Source organism: Procambarus clarkii, chromosome 11, assembly GCF_040958095.1.
Source record: "Procambarus clarkii isolate CNS0578487 chromosome 11, FALCON_Pclarkii_2.0, whole genome shotgun sequence".
Lineage (NCBI taxonomy): Eukaryota > Metazoa > Arthropoda > Malacostraca > Decapoda > Cambaridae > Procambarus > Procambarus clarkii.
Window position 1 is genome coordinate 42,275,979 of NC_091160.1, and position 20,704 is coordinate 42,296,682.

The window sequence follows — 20,704 nt, forward strand, 5'->3', positions numbered from 1 at the left end:
CTGCAGATAACATTATAAGGGTAGAAATTTGTGCAGGGAATGATGGGATATGTATGAATGATTTTCCTTAGCAACAGCATCTACTAAACAGCCACATAAGAGAAGTTCTCAATTCCAAACCAAAGCAAATGAGTTCACTACTTGTCTATAGCAGGAACTATAGGAACACATGAGGCGGTGCCAGGCAAGCTACCAAGATGGTCACTTCACCGGAGGCGCTCATCTAATGGCAGTGAGGAAATCACCTTGTGTATTATTAGCTGGTTACAGTTTTGTTTGGCAGTTCAGGAATTTCTAAACATTTCTTGGAGGGAGGCACTGTTTTGTGACAAATTGTGGGGAACTTTATCACCTAAATGCTGGGTTAAGCTTTGATATTAACATGTTTCTTGCCCCTGTGAGGGGAGTCAGTTTGAAATGGCACTGACTCCTGATAGGTGTTTTAAGGACATAAAAAACACAGAGGGAACCATCCCTGAGTGTTAATTTCTGTGGGGAAGCCCTGTCGGCTCTCTGAGGTTATCTTACTGATCAAGTGCCATAGTACTTGAGTGTCATCAGTTGCAGAGTTCTTTGTAAGCCTACTGGGGACCACAAGCCAGAACCTGGCCCCCTAAGAGAGGCAAAGGGAGCAATGGCTCATGAACACTTTACATTTAAAGTGTCATCTTGCCATCGACCAGGGAAGGCACCCAGAAAGGTAGGCAAATCAAAATGGACTACTGCCTGGTTGAAAAGTTCCTCCACAGAGGACAGGGGAAACCTGTCTGGGTAAGTCCAGCCACCCCAGTCAGTTCTTGGATTGATGTAGTCGTGCCGAGTGGTCGCTGTCGTTCTGACTCCGTATTCCCATTTTCTTTGGTGTTTTCACCCTTGCCGAAGTGTTGTAAAATGGATGTGTGCGTGTTGCCAGGCGTTTCGAGAACTGTAGCATCATGCACTTAGGGCCACCTTCCTTAGGTGCTCCGTAAGTACTACCTGTGCGTCTCGAGGTTATCTCTCCTGGGGTGTTTGGGGATCACACCCCATTAGAGGACTTCCTCACTTGTGGTTTGTCTTCGCCCTTGGGGTGTGTCTGGGGCCTTGGGGTTTTCCGCCTTGCTCTGGGTAGGGGGTGTGTTTGTTGGCTCGTGGGAAGCACAGCGGGTGGCGCAGACCGCTTTTCAGCTTTTGACGGCGTGTCGATGTTTCACTCTGACTTTGCTGTTGTGGAGTTCAGGAGTTTTATTGGGCTTCTACTTTTTCCAGCATTTTTTGCCTTTTCTGACAGAATTCTGCTTTTCGCCTGATTAGGCTTTGCCTGGGGTGTGGTGGTGGTCCTCCTATAATTCCCCCCCCCCCCCCCTCCCAGGCTTTTCTCTGGCTGCTTGCAGTTGGATTGCCTGCATTGACAGGGTTTACCGGCTTGGCTGGCCCTAGTGCCTGGGCTTCCTGTAGGCCTCATTTACCATACAAGCCCTGGTTTCTTCCTCTTGGATTTCCCCTGCAGAGGTTCAGGAGGTACTCGGTGCTCACCTCCTGTGAGACCTGGTTTATGCCTCGGTGTTGGTTCTAGTTTTCTTTGAGTTCAGTTCTTCTTCCACATACTGGGTGCCTTCCGAGGTCCTGGCGTCTTCCTGGCAAACGGACTGCCCCTTTTCTCTTGGGGCTTGGCTAGCTTTTGTCGTAACCGCACACATGTGGCGGGATGTTCCTGTGTGTTGTTGATGTTCTTGTGGGTTTCTCAATGAGTCCCTCTTCACCCCTGGACTTCCTCGTGGTGTTGGTCTGATGCAGCTGCATGCTCAGGTCCCCCTCTATTTCGGCTGCTTTGGTGGGCCGACGACTTTTGGACTCGCAGTCATTTGGCCTCTGTCTTACGTTTCTTTGGTCTTCTGGAGCTATTTTTGGATTGGCTTTCAGAAGATGCAGGGGCACAGGGTGGTGGACCCTCAGCTTGGGTCTTTGTCTCGGCTGCTTATGCGTTGTCTGCCTTGCTGAAGCTGTTTGTGCTGATCCTCTGAGAAGCAGTTTCCATGTTTTTCATCTCCAATTTCGCATGTCAGTAGGCTTAGCTTTTCTGCTAAGCCACTTAATCAGTAAGGGGGTTTACCCAGAAACTGGCATTTCATTACATTCAACGCTGCTTTTTTGTACTACATAATGCATGTCTTGGGAACTACAGTATGCCAAAAGATTACAGCTGCTGCTTAAAAAAAAAAAAAAAAAAAAAAAAAAAAAATAATGATAGAGTGCACTTAACAAATTAGTGTTGCAATTATTATTATAGTAAAGTTTCATTTTATTTTTGTATCTTCAAATATAAATATGATAAAGATTTAAGGCAGTTAGAAATTACCTAGTGCTTTATAAAACTCTTCATCTTTCCCGCCATCTGAAGTATCAGTCTTCTCTTCTGATGTAGCCTCACTGAAGTCCAGTTTATCCATATGAGGAGGGTTAAGGGACAACATCTCCCTAAAATGGTAATGATATGGTTAATTCACAAAGATATTTTAATATACTAATGATTTAGCACAAAAAATCATCATTGAATTTAATGAAACAGCATTTTCTGAGTGAGACCCAGAGGCTCTCCGGAGCTATACCGGGTTGATGTGTATATATAATAGACCATAGCAACAGTCAATCGATGGAGTTCTAGGCCTACTGGGGAGCACAAGCCAGAACCTGGTCCCCTCAGAGCAACCTGTCCTCTTAAAAAGAACGTCGCTTTTGGCCGTTTGCCCGTATGGCTGAATTTGGACGTAATTTGAAAATTAAAAAAATATAAAAATAAATTTGGGATTTTTTTTTTCAACAACAGTAAGTTAAGGGTCCTCTGATAGGTTAGGTGGGCAGGAAATTCTCATAAAGCTTCAAAACGTTATGAAAAACGTTAATTTAAAGTGTCCTCTTATAACCTTTGCGCGTATGCCGGCCGACTCAAATAGAAAACGGAACAGAACGTCACTTTTGTGAGTCGATTTCATTTCAAATTACGTCCAAATTTAGCCATATCGCGCATACGAGCCAAAAGTGACGTTATTTTTAAGAGGACGGGTTGCTCAGAGAGGCATGAGGAGCAATGACCCGTTGACACCCCCATGTAGTTGGAAGCAGTCTATATCTGCCATCTACCAGGTCAAGTACCCAGAAAGTTAGGAAGCCCAAAACAAACTACAGCTGGTTAAACATTGCAAACTGAAAGCCGAACAAGCAAGCAGAGCTCCCCAATTAGAAAACATGTAAACAAGCATGACGTCACCATAGCGCCCGGTGTTTGCTCAACTCCCCACTCCCTGAGAGGGGGATAGGGGGAAGGGGTCCTAGACCTCCGGCACTGGCTACCCAACTCCAGTTCAGAGGCTGAATATCAAAAACACAAAAATGCCGACCGGGAGGAAGAGAGGGTTGCCGGGAGCCTCCGGGGTCTCACCCAGAAAATGGATTTTCATTACATTCAACACTGATTTTCTGTGTAGACCCCTCCGGCTCCCCGGAGCTACCTAACCAATGATAAAGGAAAAGAGGGACTTACCCGGGAGGTGGCAGCCACTCGCTCCTCAACTCGAAAGCGAGGCAACTGGCTGCAACCTGCACCCAAGGCTACACATGGTCGGGAAGGGCCCGGTAAATTAACGAGGTACCGTGCAGCCAGGACTCTGTTCGACCTCCAAAAGCCCGTGCCTGAATGTCAGCCTAAGATATATTACCAAAAACAGCAGATAAAGCAGCAAACTTATGAACGTCATGGGCACGGGGGATAGATCGCAGGCTGGCTCGACCGAATAATGCTGCAGACAACCTGGGAAACCCACGCCCTGGAACAGGGAAAAAGGGAAACTGGGTAACCCAAAGTGCGTCACCGGCCACTGAGGCTAAGGCGCGCAAGTAACGGAGAAAAGCCACAACAAGACACAAACATGATGCACCCCCGGCTGAACCAACCAAGCATCAACAACCCAAGGATCCCTCCAGAAAGCAGCAGTATCATTCATTACCAGAAAAGAAGGAGACGACTGCAAACGAACAAAACGACCACCAGGAGCAAAAGAGCAGAAACCCCTGCACCGAAGGAGAGCATGAAGCTCCCCGACCCAACCCCCAGAGGCCAATGCTAACAAGAAAAGAACCTTAGAAAAACAGTCCAGAACCGAAGGGGGTCACCACAAACTGAGAAGAGAGAGAGAGGAAAGCACCCAGTCCAACTAACAGTATGGCTCGGGTGGCGCATGAACTGGCCGGAGGTGAAACAACACCCGAGAAAGCTTGTGGAATGGAGCAGAAGTGACATCCACCCCGAACGCAAGCTGAAGATGAAGAGGCTCTGCCAGCGCTGCACAATAAGAGGCGATAATATTCGCCATAAGACGTGAGCGTCACCCTAAGACAAGGGGACAGATCAACTTTCAAACTCGCATGAAGCGAGATGGGATTCAGAGGACACACCCATTGTACCAATGAGCCCCAATAGGGGTTTCCAGGGCCCTTAGGCTGACTGCTAAGGGAAGCTCAGGCAAGGTACAGTACTGCTAATCAGTTATCCCAGAACTATGAAACAAACAAACAAACAAAAGGCTGAACTCCTGCGACGTGTGCAATCATAGGGACCTAGTGGAGGGTCACCAAAATCATACAAGTGGTCCTACAACCACACCAGGCAAAAAACAAAACAAAAGAAAATAAACACCCTGCTAAAGCACAACGTCTCCAGGAGGAACTGAACCGGCCACTATCCGTATTATAAGATAGCTGTACAGTACCTTGCACCCCTGCCAGCAAGAATGCTCCCTCCTACTCAAGGCCAAAGAGGGGTAGGAAAACCCTAAAGAACCCTGCTGAGGTAGCCCCCACAGTTTGTGGAAGGTAACCCCAAACTGCAAGGGCAGTAATTACAGGGCACTTAGGGAAGGGAACCCTAGGCATATGCACCCCCAGTACTTTTGGAATAACATCTCGCTCGCACACCACCACACCGCAGTAAACCACCACACGGCAGCAAACCACCACAAGGCACAGCACTGTTCAAGAATTGGAGCCAGAGTCGATTGACTGCCACCTAACACAAAAGCCTCAGAACTGGGGGTTGGATAGCTGGTGCAGGAGGTCTGGGACTCCCCTTCCCCCTCCCAGGGATGGGGGCGTTGCACAGACAGCGGAGTGGCAACTGTGGTGATGTCAGGCTTGTTTGCTTGTTTTCTGATTGTGGAGCCCTGCTTGCTCGTTCAGTTTTCAGCTTGCAGTGTTTAACCAGCTGTAGTTTGTTTTGGGATTTCTACCTTTCTGGGGTCCCTGACCTGGTAGACGGCAGACATAGACTACTTCCAACTGCATGGGGCTGTCTATAGGCCATTGCTCCTCGTGCCTCTCTAAGGGGGCCAGATTCTGGCTTGTGGTTCCTGGTAGGCCTAGAACTCCATCGATTGATCGTTGCCACAGTCTAATATACACACATCAGTCCAGTACAGCTCTGGGGAGCCGGAGGGACTCTCCACAGAGAAGTACACTAAACTGACTCCAAGTTTTTTCATCTTAATATATGCAGTAGTTGTCTTGACAAGATTCTTGCTATTAAGAAAATCCACCAGTGTTGTGAGGTGGGCGCGATCCTACAACCCCGGCATTGTTCACCTGCATAACTGGCCGACCCCTCACAGTGTTCAAGAGAGAACTGGATAAGCACCTCCAAAGGATACCTGATCAACCAGGCTGTGACTCATACGTCAGGCTGCGAACAGCCGCGTCTAACAGCCTGGTTGATCAGTCCAGCAACCAGGAGGCCTGGTCGACTACCGGGCCGCGGGGACGCTGAGCCCCGGAAGCACTTCAAGGTAACCTCAAGGTTGCCAATGCACATACTCTACCACTAGACCACCACTGACTTGTAAGTCTCATACAACCGGATTTCTACTGAAATCACAGGATATCTGGAGGCCCTACTGAAGCCAGTCCAAGTTTTTATGTATGATCCACAAACACTTGTGTGGAAGTAGAATAGTGATAGAGTATGTGGCTTAGTAATGCCGCGGTCATAGGATCGCGCCCTCCTCACAGCCCTAGTGGATTTTCTCATTGATATATATATATATATCATGTTCATGTGATTTCTGTGTGTTTTCTTGATGTTATTATTTATCAGTCCCAGAAAGAAGACTGTATACTGTATACCCCTATACGGTACCCGGTACAGTCGACATGTTCTCCCTGTGTAGTAGAAACAAAACTTGGTCTGTCCTCAACATTAAGACTAGCCCCAGGCCAGGCTCGGCGAGTAGAACTCCTGGAACCCTTTGAAAGTATGCTCCAGGTAAGGTAAAGAAATGATTTTCCTGAACTAAATATTGGCAAGGCATTTTATAGTTTCTTTCTACATCTATGATGCATCAGAAAGCCCTCTAAGCTGCTCTTTCAACATGCATCTCACTTATGGTTCATTATCTTTCTAATTCAAATATTTTCCCTAATGTGATTTTAAAGTTTCTTCAGTATATTTGCTACGTTCCATCATTCAAACCTCATTTTCATCTTGTAGTCTTCATTAATATAATCATTTCACAAGCTTCCACAAAACACCACCCCGACGACTATACTGCATCCATTAACTTCTAAGCTACTATTTTAACCTTGTTGGACTGGATGGTAGAACGACAGCCTAGCTTTTTGCAGGTCAGCATTCAATCCCCAACTGTCCAAGTGGTTGGGCACCATTCCTTTCCTTCATTCTTATCCTCATATCCCTTTCAATTGCTATATAGTCGTAATGGCTTAGTGAGTTCTTCTGATAATTACAGTACCTTTCTTCCTTCCCATGTGCTAGACACAAGCAACTATCTAAAGCTTCAGTTAAAAGAACTATGTTGCTGCATTATGGAATGTGTAATATGAGAAAATAGGCTCCACACAACCTATGTGAAAAGTTTTACAAAATTCTGATAAAGATCTAGAGGTGGTTTGGGATAGAAAATTGTCTCCTGAAGTGTTTATAAGACTATGAGTGTACTCATAAAGAACATTGTGCAAGGAGAGTATGTCATGCTTCCTAACTTTACAATCACCTTAAAGTACATGGATCATGATAAATTAAAGAAATTATTCAAAATTTTTGCGATACCAAAGTTGGAATAAGCAGCAGCTGTATGCTGTTCATATCTCAAGAAACACACTAATTAGCTGGAAAAGGTGCAAAGACATGTAAGTAATTGGCCCCCAGAACTTGAAACAAGAGCTACAAGGAGAGGTTAGAGGCATTAAATATACTAACGCTAGAAGATAGAGGAAAAAAAAAAGTGATATGACCACTACATACAAAAGACTAACAGGAATTTACAACATTTATAAAGAAGAATTGTTGACAATGTAACTGCAAGAACACAAGAACAGAGGTTCAAACTAAAGAAACAAAGCTGCCAAAAAGTGTTAGATAGTTCACTTTTACAGAGTTGGTGGTGGAGGCAAAAACTGTGTCTTTGAGTGTTACATGACACACTGTACTGGGAGGCTGAGACACCACGAGCGTATTTCTCATCTTGTAAGTAAACTTGAATAATTACCATACACATGGTGCTGTACTCACCATACACATGGTGCTGTACTCACCATACACACAGTGCTGTACTCACCATACACACAGTGCTGTACTCACCATACACACAGTGCTGTACTTACCATACACACGGTGCTGTACCCACCATACACACGGTGCTGTACTCACCATACACACAGTGCTGTACTCACCATACACACGGTGCTGTACTCACCATACACACGATTCTGTGCTCACCATACACACGGTGCTGTACTCACCATACACACAGTGCTGTACTCACCATACACACAGTGCTGTACTCACCATACACACAGTGCTGTACTTACCATACACACGGTGCTGTACTCACCATACACACGGTGCTGTACTCACCATACACACGGTGCTGTACTCACCATACACACAGTGCTGTACTTACCATACACACGGTGCTGTACTCACCATACACACGGTGCTGTACTCACCATACACACGGTGCTGTACTCACCATACACACGGTGCTGTACTCACCATACACACGGTGCTGTACTCACCATACACACAGTGCTGTACTTACCATACACACGGTGCTGTACTCACCATACACACGATTCTGTGCTCACCATACACACATTGCTGTGCTCACCATACACACAGTGCTGTACTCACCATACACACGGTGCTGTACTCACCATACACACGGTGCTGTACTCACCATACACACGGTGCTGTACTCACCATACACACGGTGCTGTACTCACCATACACACAATGCTGTACTCACCATACACACGGTGCTGTACTCACCATACACACGGTGCTGTACTCACCATTCACACGGTGCTGTACTCACCATACACACGGTGCTGTACTCACCATACACACAATGCTGTACTCACCATACACACGGTGCTGTACTCACCATACACACGGTGCTGTACTCACCATACACACGGTGCTGTACTCACCATACACACGGTGCTGTACTCACCATACACACGGTGCTGTACTCACCAACAAGTTCCTGAAGATTGCATACACCAACATAGATGGAGTGAGATCGAAGATACTGGAGTTAAGTGATGTAATACAGCTGCAGACACCAGACATTGTTGCACTCACGGAGACAAAACTTGAAGATGTAATTTTAAATGAGGTCATATTCCCAAGGGGCTACTCAATTTGGAGACGGGACAGAAAAATTAGGAAAGGCGGTGGCGTTGCTGTGCTGGTAAAAGAACACCTAAAGGTGAAGGAAATAATGACTGCCAATCCACAAGAAGTTGACATAATAGCACTAGAGATCTGCTATGAGGATGATAAACTAATGATGATAAATGCATATAGTCCACCGCCAAGCAGCACATGGTCAAAGGAGGAGCTAGATAGTAAACGTGAAGGTCTTATAACAATAATGAGAGAGATTATAGCGAGAGCGGATAACGATAGATCACGACTGTTGATAGTCGGTGACTTCAACTTGAAATCCATAGACTGGGAAGCATATGAAGCTAAAACAGAAGATTTTTGGACCTGTAAATTTGTAGACCTCATCCTGGAAACATTCTTGTATCAACATGTTAAACAAGCTACGAGGATGAGGGAAGGGGACGTTCCCTCCATGCTAGATTTGATATTTACCAGGAAGGAGGAAGAGATATTTGACATTCAGTACCTTCCTCCCTTGGGTAAAAGTGACCATGTCTTTTTGGGAATAAAGTATGCAATGCGTTATAAGCTGGAAGAAAATAAGGAGGTTGAAGCAGTTGAAAAACCAGACTTCAGGAGAGGACATTATGGTGACCTTAGAAATTTTTTTAGTGAGTATAATTGGACAGACTTGATGCTAGGCAAGGAAGTGAATGAGATGTATGGCAAGTTTTGTGAAATATATGATAAAGGCACAAAAAAATTTATACCAAAACAGAGATGCAGGACCAGAAAACAGGATTGGTTCGACAGAAATTGTGAGAGGGCAAGAGACCAAAAGACACAAAAATGGAATCAGTATAGGAAGAGGCCAAACCCCCAAACATACCAGCGATACAAAGATGCGAGAAACAATTATACAGCAGTAAGGAGAGAGGCAGAAAGAAATTTTGAAAAAGGGATAGCAGATAAATGTAAAACAGAACCGGGCCTATTCTACAAATTCATAAACAACAAATTGCAGGTAAAGGATAATATCCAGAGGTTGGAAATGGGAAACAGATTCACGGAAAATGAAAAGGAAATGTGTGAAACATTAAATGAAAAGTTCCAAAGTGTGTTTGTACAAAATGAAATCTTCAGAGAACCAGACACAATAAGAATTCCAGAGAACAACATAGAGCGGATAGAGGTGTCTAGAGATGAAGTGGAAAATATGCTAAAGGAGCTCGGGAGGAACAAAGCAGCTGGCCCAGATGGCGTTTCACCATGGGTTCTGAGAGAATGTGCATCTGAGCTCAGCATTCCACTTCACCTGATCTTTCAGGCATCCCTGTGTACAGGAATCGTAGCAGACGTGTGGAAACAGGCTAACATAGTTCCAATCTACAAAAGTGGCAGCAGGGAAGACCCCCTCAATTATAGACCTGTATCATTGACAAGTGTAATAGTGAAAGTATTGGAAAAGCTAATCAAAACTAAATGGGTAGAACACCTGGAGAGAAATGATATAATATCAGACAGACAGTATGGTTTTCGATCAGGAAGATCCTGTGTATCGAATTTACTCAGTTTCTATGATCGGGCCACAGAGATATTACAGGAAAGAGATGGCTGGGTTGACTGCATCTATCTGGACCTAAAAAAGGCTTTCGACAGAGTTCCACATAAGAGGTTGTTCTGGAAACTGGAAAATATTGGAGGGGTGACAGGTAAGCTTCTATCATGGATGAAAAATTTTCTGACTGATAGAAAAATGAGGGCAGTAATCAGAGGCAATGTATCGGAATGGAGAAATGTCACAAGTGGAGTACCACAGGGTTCAGTTCTTGCACCAGTGATGTTTATTGTGTACATAAATGATCTACCAGTTGGTATACAGAATTATATGAACATGTTTGCTGATGATGCTAAGATAATAGGAAGGATAAGAAATTTAGATGATTGTCATGCCCTTCAAGAAGACCTGGACAAAATAAGTATATGGAGCACCACTTGGCAAATGGAATTTAATGTTAATAAATGTCATGTTATGGAATGTGGAATAGGAGAACATAGACCCCACACAACCTATATATTATGTGAGAAATCTTTAAAGAATTCTGATAAAGAAAGAGATCTAGGAGTGGTTCTAGATAGAAAACTATCACCTGAGGACCACATTAAGAATATTGTGCAAGGAGCCTATGCAATGCTTTCTAACTTCAGAATTGCATTTAAATACATGGATGGCGATATACTAAAGAAGTTGTTCATGACTTTTGTTAGGCCAAAGCTAGAATATGCAGCTGTTGTGTGGTGCCCATATCTTAAGAAGCACATCAACAAACTGGAAAAGGTGCAAAGACATGCTACTAAGTGGCTCCCAGAACTGAAGGGCAAGAGCTACGAGGAGAGGTTAGAAGCATTAAATATGCCAAAACTAGAAGACAGAAGAAAAAGAGGTGATATGATCACTACGTACAAAATAGTAACAGGAATTGATAAAATCGACAGGGAAGACTTCCTGAGACCTGGAACTTCAAGAACAAGAGGCCATAGATTTAAACTAGCTAAACACAGATGCCGAAGAAATATAAGAAAATTCACCTTCGCAAATAGAGTGGTAGACGGTTGGAATAAGTTAAGTGAGAAGGTGGTGGAGGCCAAGACCGTCAGTAGTTTCAAAGCGTTATATGACAAAGAGTGCTGGGAAGACGGGACACCACGAGCGTAGCTCTCATCCTGTAACTACACTTAGGTAATAACACTTAGGTAATAACCATACACACGGTGCTGTACTCACCATACACATGACATTGTACTCACCATAGAACAAGGCCAAAGGAGAACATATCAGTTTTGTGGGTTATGGCATCACAAGCAATGACTTCAGGAGCTGACCAACACTCCGTGCCCACATAACATTCATCTTCACTTGCCACTCCCTATACACAAATTAAAGAAAAAGAGGTCATAAATGATAGGTAACACACTAAGGAATTTGTTAGCAAGGTTACATTTACAGTTCATATCTATTATAAATATGGTAAATTCATTAACTGAAAATTACACAAATGGAAGGATTTCATTGTTCACTTTATTCACTCAGGAGGCAAGCCGCAAGGGCCTCCCGCACCACATGAGAAGGGACACGGGAAGCCAAAAACCTCCAGAAGGATGGGACCGAGGATCGCGAAACTGAACCTGGGGAGGGGTAACAGCCAAATCCAATTTGTACAAGGAGAGAGCGAAGAGAACCCCTCTCCTTGCAACACCAAGCCCCACCCCAAGGGTACAAAAACCCAGGCGGGGATCAACAGGGGCCCAAGGTCCCTAAGTCAACCCCTCCCCTGCCCCAGGAACCCCATTCTGAGAACCCAGAGCCGAGTCGTCCCCCCATAGCCCTGGCCTCACAAGAAAAAGCCAGGGCAGCCAAAAAATCCTAAGGAAGGGGGGGGGGGCCCACTGGTCAGACCCTTACGCATCGGCAGGGGTAACAAGCTCTAATGCCCCCGCCACCACCTCGGAAGGGGACACCTTCCGAGTTAGACAAGACAGAAGAGTTAGGGAAGACAGGATCGTCACATACAAGATTCTCAAAGGATTTGATAGGGCAGACAAAGACAGTTTATTTAACACAAGGAGCACACGCACTAGGGGACACAGGTGGAAATTGAGTGCCCAAATGAACCATAGACACATTAGTAAGAATTTTTTTAGTGTCAGAGTAGTTAACAAATGGAATGCATTAGGATGTGATGTGGTGGAGGCTGACTCCATACACAGTTTCAAGTGTAAGAGCCTAAAAGGCTCAAGAATGTGTACACCAGTTGATTGACAGTTGAGATGCGGGACCAAAGAGCCGAAGCTCAACCCCCAGCAAGTACAACTAGGCGAATACACACACTGTACACAGAAAATATAAACAAAATATTTACAGTTCTATGTATACTCACATTTTCATTTAGTTTTAAAGTTACTCCAAAATCACAAAGTTTTACTGTATCAAAGTTGTTCTTGATGAGGATGTTAGCACTCTTCAGGTCACCGTGGAGTAAGTGCATCTCATCGTGCAGGTATATAAGAGCTGAAGAAATGTCTCTTGCCACCTGCAAATTAAGACAATCATTGTCACTTATGTCACTTATATAAAACTTACCTTAGTCACAGAGTTATAATATAAACTGTTTATTGAGCAGTTTTCACTAAACCATCAGTTTGCCTGTATAATGTGATAGCTGGAATATACCCCTAAACAAATCTTACTTTTTATTCCATATTTATTGCTGCATTGAGATATACTCCACAGTGCTCCTTGCACAGATATAGGAGAACTTTGTATACATTGACCTGAGTTGCTTGAAGCCATTTTTTCTCATTTATGGATGCTTTAATCACTAAATGTTTTAACCAATGCACTGTTCTGCATTAAAATGCGACACACCTGTGGTGAACCGAAAATAAATTCTTTCCAAAAAATTATTTTATCTTCTTGTATTGTTAAAATGCAGTCTCTGATCACAGGAAACTAAAAAAGAAAAGAATATTGTATGTGACATACTTTAACCACGATGGAGCTGGGAAGTTGAGCAAATTATGGGCGCTGAGCGACGGAGCGCTCAAGGTCACTAGGCCCCGCCACCTCGTGGTGCGGTAGTTGCCATGAATATAATGTTTCACAATTATTTTGAGGTTTCTCATTTGTTTATTCTCCATTTTTTCCTGTAATATTATTCAAAAGTGTGTAATTTATGGAGTTTATATAGTTCAGTGTGTGGAACATCACTATGATCAAAATTATGGGCCTCATATATGTGACATGTACAGTATATTATTTTTTTTTTTTTTTTTTTTTTTGAGATATATACAAGAGTTGTTACATTCTTGTACAGCCACTAGTACGCGTAGCGTTTCGGGCAGGTCCCTGGAATACGATCCCCTGCCGCGAAGAATCGTTTTTTCATCCAAGTACACATTTTACTGTTGCGTTAAACAGAGGCTACAGTTAAGGAATTGCGCCCAGTAAATCCTCCCCGGCCAGGATACGAACCCATGACATAGCGCTCGCGGAACGCCAGGCGAGTGTCTTACCACTACACCACGGAAACTGTGTATTCTACGATTAATCGGTGTTTTTGCTGTAATTACACTATATACACAAACACACGTTGTATATACCTATCTACATATGTGTAGATAGGTATATATCCATCTACACATAAAGGTGTATGTTCACCATAACGAACCACTAAGTTGGTTTGGCGAGCCCAAAACAACATGAATGTCCGCGACACTGCAGCCAGCAGACTGCTGGCTGACTCACTCCCTCCTTCAACACCCACTCATCAACATTCCGACTCCCACCATTCTGTTATTGTTATTATTACACTATTTATGCACGCTATATATAATTATCTACATGTTTTGTTCTCCATAAGTGTACAACTAAGCTGGTATGACGAGTTCAGGCAATAAAAGCCGTCGCCACACACAGTCAGCTGGCGACTGTCTTCCTCATTGGTTCAAGGCCAGGCGCACTAACCTTTCTCCCCCAACAATACTGTTTGTGGTGTTACTATATTACACTATATACACACATTATATACAAGTATCTACATGTTTTATTCACCATAACTGTACAACTAAGATGGTATGGTGTCCAAACAGCATAGTGGCCACTGCATGATAAGGCACACAGTAGCCAGCAGACGGCAGCCTCAATCACTCCCTCACTAAAATGGCTCCTCCCAACAAACTCCTTTTGCTGTTATTACAGTCTATACACACGTTATATATAAGTATCTACATTTGTGTTTACCATAGCGAACCACTAAGCTGGTATGGTGATTCCAGACAATAACATGTTGCATACACCAGCCGGCAGATGACACTACCTCGACCCTCCGTCCCTCCCTCCCTCACCAAGATTACTCCTCCATAATTACCATACTATGCACTTCACTAATTCTCACCGCAGTCCTTCTATTATCAGAATCCTGTCAGTAAACCATGTAAATGAATAATTTTCACATGTCTATTTTATAAAGGAACATGAAAAGTCATTCGAAGAATTTTAGATGGACGAAATAATGGCAGTGTCCTGTGGCTAGCACTGTGAACATCTTGAACAGCCTTTATTCACTGATATCTAAACACTGTACACAGTCTTTATGACAGGCTCTTCTGTAATACTATCATGGCTAAATAATACCAGTAACATATATATTTGGACATTTTTAGGCAATGCTGTGGTCACAAGCTGACCAGTAATGCTGTTAGCTCATGCTGCGTGCGCCAGCCTTACTTGCTCACTCAGTATTGAGGCTCTCATACCCGGGAATGTTGCCCACAATTTTTTTTTTTAAATGGCGTCTGTTTAGGAGAGCTCTGAGGAAGCTGATGCGAATCGAATCCCATGTAGCCGCAGAAGTTTTGAATGATATGCTATACCTATGAGAGCCCTGAGGCACGTTGCGCACCACCTGTCGAGAGCCTCAAGGCGAGTTGCGCAGTGCAGTGGTTAAGGGAGCCGATCGGAAGAGTGGACAGCACGCTGGACTTGTGATCCTGTGGTCCCGGGTTCGATCCCGGGCGCCGGCGAGAAACAATGGGCAGTTTCTTTCACCCTATGCCCCTGTTACCTAGCAGTAAAATAGGTACCTGGGTGTTAGTCAGCTGTCACGGGCTGCTTCCTGGGGGTGGAGGCCTGGTCAAGGACCGGGCCGCGGGGACACTAAAGCCCCGAAATCATCTCAAGATAACCTCAAGATAGACATAGTATTTCTTCCATACTTTATTTTATATCCAATGAAAAAGCTAATTTAGTAAGGATATTTTTGCTGGACAGCAAGGACACTTCCTGGTTATGGGGGTGGAGAACCAGATACAGTACTGCATTTTTAATTCCACCAAATTCAAGAATTTAAATAAGGAAGGAAACTTTCAGGGAAAAGCGCCAAGCCATTACGACTATATAGCACTTGGAAGGGGTCAGGATAAGGATTTGGGTGGGACGGGGGAAAGGAATGGTGCCCAACCACTTGGACGGTCGGGGATTGAACGCCGACCTGCATGAAGCAAGACCAAAGCATGATTCAAATGTATTCCAAGTTATAACCCAAAAGCTTATATGGCTATGGAATTACCCTGCAAGTTTCTGTAGAACCGTTCCCAGTGAACAGATGGAACTACTGTGGAATACATTAATATTAAATGTTTACCACATTATACCTTTAAATAATTTTCCTCTGAACTATTCCAAGTTTTGCCCAAAATGCTCTGTGTAGTAGTGGCATCATTTTATGTGTAACTCTTGCACATTCAAAAATACCTGTCTTATGTTCTTTGTGTGCAAATTACTGTACTGTATTGTGAATACTAATACTAATAATACTACTACTACTACTAATAATAATAATAATAACATTAATAATAATTATTATTATATGAACCAACTCTTTATAAATATACAGTACTCAGTAGTTCATGCAGAGTTGCTAACACCAAATAATATAATCCATAAAACTTAAATTTGAATTTATACTTTCAGAATTTGCAGACATGGAAATGGTCCAAGTCCATCATCTTGTCGGGTCTCAATTATGTCTGCGAGGGACTCGTCCCCACTCTCCATGGCTAAACACCGAGTTCCTTCCTTGTTGTAAGTGTAGGACCGATAGCCAATTATGTTTGGATGGTTGAGCCTCTTCAGAACTTCTGCTTCAAAACTTAATCTCTTGGTAAATTCCCCGTCTTTGTCAACTACTTTGCTGAGAAGAAAAATAAAAAATAATCCATTTATCATAACTTTATTAGATGATGCATGTATACCACAAACCCTGCATGACAAGGATAAACTCATGGTTTACTTATTTTAAGTACAGTACTTATATTGCAGATAAAATTGGCTAATGGAAATAAAACTAAAACTATCACTTTCGAGCACAGTTTACATGCCAACACTGTCAGTGATGGTTCACAGGCTCACCCAGATGTCTCACACCACTCATCAAGAGCAACTTATGCTGTTATAATCCTTCATTTCTAGTAAAATAAGATTTCACAAGCTCATTTCATACTTTATTGGTAGAATGGGGGGGGGGTCAAATGTGATCCAGATAATCCAAGTTAATGGATATTAGCTGGATATGATTGGGGGGAGGGGGGGGAGGCTTTATAAATTCTCTGAAGCCCTGTACAATGAGTTGTCAAGAACATCTGTAAGGAACATCCTAGTGAATATTCATGTTGATGTCCAACCAGCTCTCTCTCTCTTTTTTTTTAATCCATCAAATCTTCATATGGTTACATCATGTTAGAGACAGAAAGCCCTTTTTTTTTTATACAAGAGGATACTGGAGTAGATGACTTGACTCTTGTTAACAGGCTTAGAGCTTTCCTGTCCCATAGCTCACATTAAGCTTTACCTACTAGTTTTACCTGGAACACAATCCACCAATCAGTTAACAACCAAATCTCCAAATACTGCTTGGTGACCAGGAGCAAACAGTTAAGGATTAACAACCAGTCAATCTTCCCTGGTCAGGGATCAAACCCAGGAGACATTGCTCGAGTAGTACAGGGCAAGTGTGCTACCACTACACCACTACGGATTGTAGCCCTTAATTGACTAGTAAGAGTCCAAGAACAAGGCTAACCAATAGTGAGTAACTTGATTGAGCAGCTCAGGAAATAAATCATTTCCTCAAAAATATAGCTTTCAGTAAACATGAGAAGCATACATCTCATGTTTAGCATGAGCCACTTAGCTGCCTCCTTAGTTAAGATTTGCTGGATCCACTGGACAAGACTGACAGTCTAGCAGATATTTATGGCATTAGTGTCATAAGGCATTTTTCAACAGGTCCCTGTAGGGTCATACAATATGCTACCTTACTGAGGAAAGAGGAGATACCAGAGACAAACTCCTGTCACGGAGTAATATTTATCCCTTGTTAGTGACTGGGGACAATAGCTCCAACAACAGAGCCACACACTTCCACTAGGAAGGAAGGAAGGGACTACTTCCCCCCACACTACAGCAGTGCCCTTGAAGACAAACTCCCCAGTAACCAAGAAATGACATTAGTCCTTATCCTCCAGCTAAATGACATTAGTCCTTGCAACCTAAAAACCAAACAGAGGCAGAACTCCCTCCAATCCCAAGGAAACAAGCAAACGTCACACCCCACCTCCGCGCCGGCGACCCAGCCATTCCAGTTCTTTGACTAATGCAATCGAGGGTGGTCATCAACTCTAGCCCTGATTTCCTGGCAGTGATTTTACCTTCGGGGTGTCCTCTGCTGTTCGTGGTGTGGTGGCTAGGTGTACCTACAGTGTACCAGGGCTGTATGCACTTAGTGCCTGCAGTGTCTTAGTCTTCCCTAAGTGCCCTGTGAGTACTACCTTTGCGTGTCAGGGTTATCTTCAATGGTGCGTTCGGGACACCATTTCTGTAGGGATTTTTGCTGCTTACCCTGCCTTTGGGGCCAGCTGGGGTTTTGTAGCCCTTGTTTGGCCTTGGGTATGGAGTGGTTTTGTTGCTGGTTGGGGCATCAAGGTGTTAACACAGCCAGCTTACCTATGCAGCAGCCAATTCCTATTTCCTCTAGGGATGTATTTTCTTGTATTAATGTAAGTTTGTTCATGTGTTCATTTTATATTTTCTCGTATGATAGCCAAGTGTATGTTAACAGGGTTTCAGGTATCATTTTTCATGTATTTAATAATGATATTTAATATTAGAGTAAATTGTGTTAAGTTTTTATATAATTGTTCTTTATATCCTGTGCAATTTTCACACTGCAAGGGCCAGAGCAGCACTTTCTTTTTAATGATGCGAAGTGAGAGCCACATTACATCTGCCCAGTATAGCTACGTAACTGTTTCACGTCACATGAATACCTAATAACTAGCAAACAAAGGAAAATCAAAAGCTATTCATCATCTCAGAATACAAACAAAATACAAAAGTAACCTTAAACAGTGTATGCATGTACAGTTCAAAATTTTTTGTTACTCTTAGCCACTGTAGTTACTTTTAATAAATGTGTAAAAATTAACCATTAACAAGTTTTAAAATATCGTACCTGTTTCTTTTTTTTACAGCCCACGGAGATTTGTAGCAGCCACGCATTGGAGAAAAACGTTCCAAAAGGTAAACATTAACACCTAAAAAAAGCAAAATCAATCAATCTTGAAACATTTAAATTTGTGAGTAATATCTTACTAGCTACTCTGAGCTTATGGCACTAGCACTCTCGAGCAGTTTTGATACACCAAGCTGCTGTGTCTATCTCTGCACCAAAAGCAAGTGCCATTCTGCCTACTGTATTGTTAAATGCAATAGTAGTCAAATAAATGAAATAGGGCTCTTGCTGTGATATACAACTTACACATGCCTAGAAAAAAGTTACTGTATTTGGACAATATTTTCTAAAAGAAAATGGAGATCTTTTTAACCATTATTTTTTATGGGACACTTGGAAAAGGCAGGTACTGTATTTTTCTTACCATAAATATAACAATAAATAATAATTCAAAATGATTTTAGGCTGTATTTTAAACCTTGGTATGAATGTACAAAAGAAGGTAATGCAGCCAAAAGGTTTCTCAAAACTGCCTCAAAGCAAAAGGGAGAAGTGGGTGAAAATGGGTAGTTACGAAGGTGCCACCCGGGAAGGGGCACTTCATTACACTTATCATACATGCCAATCATTCATTTGCCACCAAGAATGAGGGAGGAATCAACAGCCACACGAAGTGATCCACTGGACCAAGAGAACAGGAACAATGCTCTCTACAAAGAGTGTGAAGCTCTCTTAATACTGCTGTAGGAAACAAGAGCCAAGAAAAAGTTGATAAATTATTATCATCATTATTATTATTATTAGTATAATATATATATATATATATATATATATATATATATATATATATATATATATATATATATATATATATATATATATATATATATATATATATAACTAACTGAAAACTCACACCCCAGAAGTGACTCGAACCCATACTCCCACAACTGGTATGTACAGGGACGCCTTAATCCGCTTGACCATCACGACCGGACATAAGGAAGTGATAGCCGAGGCTATATGAACCACTTCCCCGCCGGCACTCGGATGGTAATCTTGGGCATAGCATTTTATCAAATCACCTCATTCTTTGGGGCACACGTGAGGAACACAAATGCAAACAAGCCTGAATGGTCCCCAGGACTATATACAACTGAAAACTCACACCCCAGAAGTGACTCGAACCCATACTCCCACAACTGGTATGTACAGGGACGCCTTAATCCGCTTGACCATCACGACCGGACATAAGGAAGTGATAGCCGAGGCTATATGAACCACTTCCCCGCCGGCACTCGGATGGTAATCTTGGGCATAGCATTTTATCAAATCACCTCATTCTTTGGGGCACACGTGAGGAACACAAATGCAAACAAGCCTGAATGGTCCCCAGGACTATATACAACTGAAAACTCACACCCCAGAAGTGACTCGAACCCATACTCCCACAACTGGTATGTACAGGGACGCCTTAATCCGCTTGACCATCACGACCGGACATAAGGAAGTGATAGCCGAGGCTATATGAACCACTTCCCCGCCGGCACTCGGATGGTAATCTTGGGCATAGCATTTTATCAAATCACCTCATTCTTTGGGGCACACGTGAGGAACACAAATGCAAACAAGCCTGAATGGTCCCCAGGACTATATACAACTGAAAACTCACACCCCAGAAGTGACTCGAACCCATACTCCCACAACTGGTATGTACAGGGACGCCTTAATCCGCTTGACCATCACGACCGGACATAAGGAAGTGATAGCCGAGGCTATATGAACCACTTCCCCGCCGGCACTCGGATGGTAATCTTGGGCATAGCATTTTATCAAATCACCTCATTCTTTGGGGCACACGTGAGGAACACAAATGCAAACAAGCCTGAATGGTCCCCAGGACTATATACAACTGAAAACTCACACCCCAGAAGTGACTCGAACCCATACTCCCACAACTGAGTATGTGAGGTGTGAG

The 20,704-nt window shown here is 43.2% G+C and overlaps 1 protein-coding gene across 2 annotated transcripts in view; it reads right to left on the minus strand.

Annotated features, from left to right (window-relative positions):
* LOC123758461 (lymphokine-activated killer T-cell-originated protein kinase) overlaps positions 1–20,704 on the minus strand; it is a 31,293-nt gene that overhangs the window by 3,593 nt on the left and 6,996 nt on the right. For both annotated transcript variants that reach the window (XM_069322711.1, XM_045742894.2), the window contains exons 3-7: positions 18,727–18,808; positions 16,182–16,407; positions 12,595–12,747; positions 11,465–11,583; positions 2,339–2,457 (exon numbers count right to left, since the gene is read on the minus strand). In XM_069322711.1, the coding sequence (XP_069178812.1) occupies positions 2,339–2,457; positions 11,465–11,583; positions 12,595–12,747; positions 16,182–16,407; positions 18,727–18,808 (699 nt within the window). The remainder of the gene's footprint in view (positions 1–2,338; positions 2,458–11,464; positions 11,584–12,594; positions 12,748–16,181; positions 16,408–18,726; positions 18,809–20,704) is intronic.